Source organism: Camarhynchus parvulus, chromosome 2, assembly GCF_901933205.1.
Source record: "Camarhynchus parvulus chromosome 2, STF_HiC, whole genome shotgun sequence".
Taxonomy (NCBI): Eukaryota; Metazoa; Chordata; class Aves; order Passeriformes; family Thraupidae; genus Camarhynchus; species Camarhynchus parvulus.
Window position 1 is genome coordinate 61445404 of NC_044572.1, and position 5564 is coordinate 61450967.

Genomic DNA, 5564 nt, shown 5'->3' on the forward strand with positions numbered 1-5564 from the left:
CCAAAATGGACATGCAGCATTAGCAGCGTCCATCGCTGTGCTCTGCAGACAGCATTCGAGTCAGGGACAGAAAATACCTGGCTCCCTCATCTATTCCTCCCAGAGACTGTTTTCTAGTCCTTGCCAATTTCAGCGTCCTATGAAAAGAGGTTCTTGCAACCTTTACTTGCAATGTATTTCCCAACCAGCTCCTCCTTAGGAAAGCTCCTGGTAATCACCCCAGCTTTCCCCATGTTTCCTTTCTTACCCAAAACTTGCTCTGCATAAGAAAGGTGTTAAAACAGGAATGCATTTTGCCTGTTTCATCTCCTAGCTTCTGTAAAGATGAGTGCATGTTGCCACTGGTACAAGTGGAAAACTGGAAGTTTGTTTGACAGCCAGTGACTTGCTCAAGGTCACAAAAGAGCCTCAGTAGCAGAGCTGGGAACAGAATTTGGTATCCTAATTCCTAATCTGGCAGCCTCACCACAACTCTCATCACGCAATCAAAAAGCTCCTTTTAAGGAATGCTTTTGTGACTAAGAGAAAATTCAAGGCATTAGAAGAAAGAGTCCTTTTAATTTGCCTTTGTTCAAACATTTACGCCTTTTGCTATATGGAAAACATGATTTAAACAAGATACGGGATTACTGTATGATGAAAGACTCTAAAATCTTTGAAAAACAGAAAATAATTATGGCTGCACTTAGGACTGTACTGATCCCAGGCATCAGGAAGCAAGCAATTAGATATTCCTTTAATTTTATAAGTAGCGTAAGGAATAAGTAAAGACCAGCATCTATTGTAATCTAGTCCGACTGCTATATGCAGGCTTTCGCATTTCTGAAGAATCCTACATATAACACAAAAAATTTTCACAGCTCTTTATTAAAACTTCATTTTCTAAAGGTCCTAACTTGTTGAACCGCAAGTTTTCCAAAAAGCAAACCCAAACCCTTAAGCTGCTAAACTCAACGGGAGATTGCCCTGACCTGAAACAATCCAGGGTTTGGTACGTTCTTCCCTGAAGAGCAGCTCAGTATTTTACCAGCTCTCCCAGGATACGTCAGCTTTGATATTTAGAAACTCTACAAGATAGTTTTGTTTTAGGACAGCGACAGCACCTCTTGCTTGCTTCCTCTCCTATGTAACGGAATACTATAATTTGGCAACAGCGGATAGCAACAAATGAGTGTACTGAGAACCGATGTTACTGAGAAATTGTATACAAAATAATCCGAGCTGTACAAGCTGAAGTAAGCAGAAAATGACAAATATTAATAGGATAAACAATCAATGTAAATTTAAACTAATCCTTTGGAAAAAGACTGCTGCCTCCCTCTTTTTTAATATATCAGAAAGATTCCCAAAGTGCAGCAAAAATTCTATTGATAGTATTGCTACTGTCATGAAAATAGCTGGGAGAATCCAGGATAAGAGGTTAGTGACTTAACTTTACAAGACCATGTATTTTGCTCATTAAATCGACTAAAATTGCAACGGCAGGGCTGGGGAAATACAATGCAGGGACCCACTACCCATCCCTTAAGTCCCAGCTCAGGCTGTAAAATGCCTGTGCCTTTAAAGCATTTGCAGTGACAGGAGGCCTTGTGTTTGCAGACGTGTTAGCCACTTTTTGATTTGATCTTTACGCAATTATTTTGATAAAGAAAGTGTTCATCTTGTTGACACTATCACTGTAGTCAATACCTAATGGCCCCCATAGTTAATTTCCTTATAAATATTTAACTTAATAGAAGTCCTCCCTTGGGTTATAGTACTTTTGACACTTGTATAATCTGAAACAAATCCTCTTTTTTAGTCAAACAGACCATGTTACACACACAGTTGGCTAGCTATTTACGAAGCACCCAATTAAATCCTACTTAATTCTCCCACTCTGACTATCCCATTGCACTAGTGTGCAGGCTACTGATCACACAAGATGAGGATCTTTCACCAAGCCTGGACACAAGCTTACAGCCAGCAGGACCCAACTGTACAAGAGCTTGCCGTGAAAATAATTCACCCATCAAATGCTCCATACAAATAGTGAGGAGAATGTGCAAATTCAGAGGATTGAAGAAATAAGCTGAAGAATCACAGTTAAAGACAGGTAAATCTAGTTTAATGTTCACATGTAGCAGGTACACATCACAGAGATTAAACAGGATTTTAACTGTAACATAGCTGCAGTGAAATGTAAGTAATTTTGTACTAGAAAAATAATCTTGACGCAGTTATCCGATTTTTGGTCTACTTAAGTTCATTTTAAGATTAATTTACATCACTGATCATAATGATTTAGCCCATGTGCCCTTCTGCAGTTCACTATCAATACTCTTTGGACGAAGGAAACAGCAACTGGTTTTGTTAATGGTTTGCCCTTTGGCTGCAAGCAGAGAACGGTTTTCAGTTTTTAAGCAATTAAAAAGCTGTAGGAACACAAATTTGCGATAAAACCTTTTGGTGCTAAACGAAGTTTCCAAACAAGTTTCTTGATCTAATTCAAGAGCAGACTTAAAAAAACAAACCAAACTGATAAGAGATCTAAAGCATTGCCCCCGTAATGCAAGAACACTAGATAAAATTTTTCTTGTCTCAGTAAAAAACACATCTTACCGCTACTTTTATAGAATGCACTAAAAATCCCTGTGCCTAAATGACAAAAGTGTAGTCTCAAAATGTATAATACACTTACAAACATTTTTAGTCTAGATTGAGGAAAACACGTTGTATGGACTCCAAACAAGTTTATTTGCAATTAGACACCTCATGCAATCATGCACTAGCTAAAGCTGCAACTCTCAAGTCTAAAGGACATTTGGGGACAAAAAAAGTCCTAAACATTTAAGATATTTCCGTATCAGCAGCTCTGTACTTGAGCTCCCACAGATTAAAAAAAACATACACACCTTTATAATATTTACAAAAAATATTTAATTAAAAATATTTTATAATTACAGTAGTCTATTAAAGCATATACTTTTCTCACACTTATAGAACATCTCTATATATACACAGTATGAAATGTCACTCATTTGTCTATACAATATGTAACATTCCTGCAGGGATAAGAAAGTTCCCTGGGCCCCAATAAAATCCATCTATTTTAAACAATAGATGTCAAATATATCTACAAATGCTCTGGGAGATTAGTAAAGCTTCAAGATTCGGCTGCTCGGTCCCTTAAGAGTTACAAGGTTTCTAAAGTCTGGTTTAGGCTCGGTCCTCTATCCCGGGGCAGAGTCGCAACTTTTCCCGCTGCCACCGTGGGACACGCCGCCGCTCACAGCTGGCCGGGAACGACGAGAAGAGACGGAACCGGGGGGAAGAGGGGAAAGGACACGGGGAGCTGGGGACGGGGGGGGGACCGCTACGGACGTGCAAAATGGTGAAAAGGCTTGGCTCTGCCGGGGTGAAGCATGGGAACTGCTCGGGGGATTGGATGGCTCCTTCCTCCGGTGCGGCGGGGCAGGGCCGGGCCCCCCCCGCCGCCGCCCGCCCCCCGCGTTGCCTCTGCGCGGCGCGGCGCCGCCGCACACCTGTGGGAGAGGAATGAATAGAGGGGGTGTGTGAACCGCTCCGCTCCAGACCGACTGGCGCCACCAACAAAACACAAGACATGCTTGATCAACAACCCAAAACAAACCAGGTCAAACAACAACCGCAGCTCCCAGGCTGGGCCAGGCGGAGGGAGGGATGCGCAGCTGCACGCCGCAGCCAGAGGCGCTCCGCGGGGGGAGGGGGGAAACCCCAACCACCCGGTAGTTAGGGAAAATAAAATAACCACCCCATAATTAAAAATAAAACCCCAAAGCCGCCTGCAAGTATTTCTCGCCGGGCTCTGGTCCCCCTTCGGCAGGCTTCCTTCCCGCAGGATGCGGAGCGGCCCCACCGAGCCCGGGCGCTGCGCTCCCCCCGCCCGCGGCCCCGCGCCCGCCCGGCACTCACCTGGGGAGCGGCGGTCAGCGGCACAGGATGCTGTCCCCCGGCTTGTTAACAGAGCCTGCCTGCGCAGCAACCAAACACGGCAAATTAACAACTGGGGAGAAACGACACGGAGACCCCCCCCATTGCCCAGACCCCCTCCTGCTCCGCGCACCCAGGCACTGCCACAGCGCCGTCGGGAGCGCTCAGGGAAGCCCCCGGGGGGACAGAGCCAAGTGGGTCACCGCAGCGCTGCGGCAAGCCCGGGGCACGCCGCTTCCCGCGCCGCCGGGCTGCCACCGTGGGTCCCGTACCGGGGAGTCGCTCCCCGATTCCCGCCCCTCCAAAGCACGCTGCGTTCCATGTGCACGGCCCCTACAGCCCCTGACGCTCGCTACACGGCGCAGAGGCTGGGAAGCAGGAACAGCGCGCCTGTTCCCGTGTGTGCGAACACGCCGGCTACAGGTACTCCCTCGAGAGGCAGTAATTACACGGCACACACCGTACGGCTGCCTGCCCGCACCGAGGGGGTGCGGGCACCCACCGCGCACCGCCGGGGCGTTCCTGCGCCCGTCCGCCCCGTCCCCTCGGCACAGCCACGGGTACGAGACTGGCGGCACATCACCGGGGCGCTCCCACGGCGGCCGGCGCCGACCATCGCGCCACGCCGCTCTGCTCCGCACGCCGCTCCCCGCGCTCGGGTATCACGCACCTCTTACCGGGTCAGTGTTCAGGGCAGTCAGCGGGGTCCGGGGGAGTGCCCGCGGGACAGCTGCCTGGGTGCAGAGCGGGCGGCGGCGGCTGCTGCCGGAGCAGCGCTGGGTGCGTCTCCAGAGCCAGCTGCAGGTCGAGGATGTAGTCGATGACGTGCTGTAGGATCTCCACTTTGCTGACCCTCTTGTTGGGCGGGATGGTGGGCACCAGCTTCCTCAGCCGGCTGTAACAGTCATTCATATCGCACTGCAGGCACAGCGCCGCCGGCTCCTCGCCCGACGGCGGGCTCCCTTTGCAGCCGCTGTGCTCGGCCAGGCACCGCAGAGCCGGGTGCCCCCCGCCGCCGCCCGCCACGCCGGGCTGCGCCTTGCGACTGGGGTGCCGGACGGGGCTCACGGCTTTCATGGTGCCGCAAGGAGGGAGGGAAACCTCCCTCTCCACCACCGCCGCTTGCTGCTGCCGCCGCTGCGACCTCGGGAAGCCGCGCACGCACCGCCCGCAACGGGAGCGGAGCGCGGCCGCAGCGCCTCGATGGCGTTAACAGCGGCCGCCCCGGGAACGTAACCAGAGGCGCTCGCAGAGCCGCGCCAACAGCGGCACCAGGAACCCGCCCGCTCCGGAAAAAAAATATTATTTTTCTTAAAATGAAGAGCCCGTGCTCAGCAGCCGCTCAGCCGCGAACACAACCACCTCAGCTGCCGCCGCTGGCCGCGCCGCCCCTTATATAGCGCGGGGCGCGGGCGGGGCGGGCGGCTCCGCGGCGGGGCCCGGCGAGCGCGGCGCGAGAGCAGGGGGGCGCCGCGGGGCCCCGCTCAGCCAATCAGGGCGCGGCGACCCCCACCGGAGCGCGGCGGCGGCCAATGGCGGCGGGGCAGGGGGCGGTGGCGCTGCGGGGGGCGGGCGGCTCGCGCTGACCCCCCCGGGGAGGAGGGGGCGGCGAA

General features: G+C 51.6%; 1 protein-coding gene across 2 annotated transcripts; it reads right to left on the reverse strand.

Annotated features, from left to right (window-relative positions):
• Window positions 1–538: 538 nt before the first annotated feature.
• On the reverse strand, window positions 539–5320 carry ID4 (inhibitor of DNA binding 4, HLH protein). 2 transcript variants are annotated; one of them, XM_030943400.1, is made up of 3 exons: window positions 4629–5310; window positions 3934–3992; window positions 539–3524 (listed from the first exon to the last, which is right to left on the reverse strand). In XM_030943400.1, the coding sequence occupies exon 1, from the start codon at window positions 5026–5028 to the stop codon at window positions 4633–4635; it is 396 nt and encodes a 131-aa protein (XP_030799260.1). In that variant the 5' UTR covers window positions 5029–5310; the 3' UTR covers window positions 539–3524; window positions 3934–3992; window positions 4629–4632. The 2 variants fall into 2 exon arrangements, with proteins under 2 accessions (XP_030799260.1, XP_030799259.1); XM_030943399.1 differs by having other exon boundaries at window positions 2086–3524; window positions 4622–5320.
• Between the last annotated feature and the right edge of the window lie 244 nt (window positions 5321–5564).

What these genes read in the sequence shown, in the direction of transcription:
- ID4 (XM_030943400.1), bottom strand. Translation starts at nt 5,028, where the DNA reads ATGAAAGCCGTGAGCCCCGTCCGGCACCCCAGTCGCAAGGCGCAGCCC.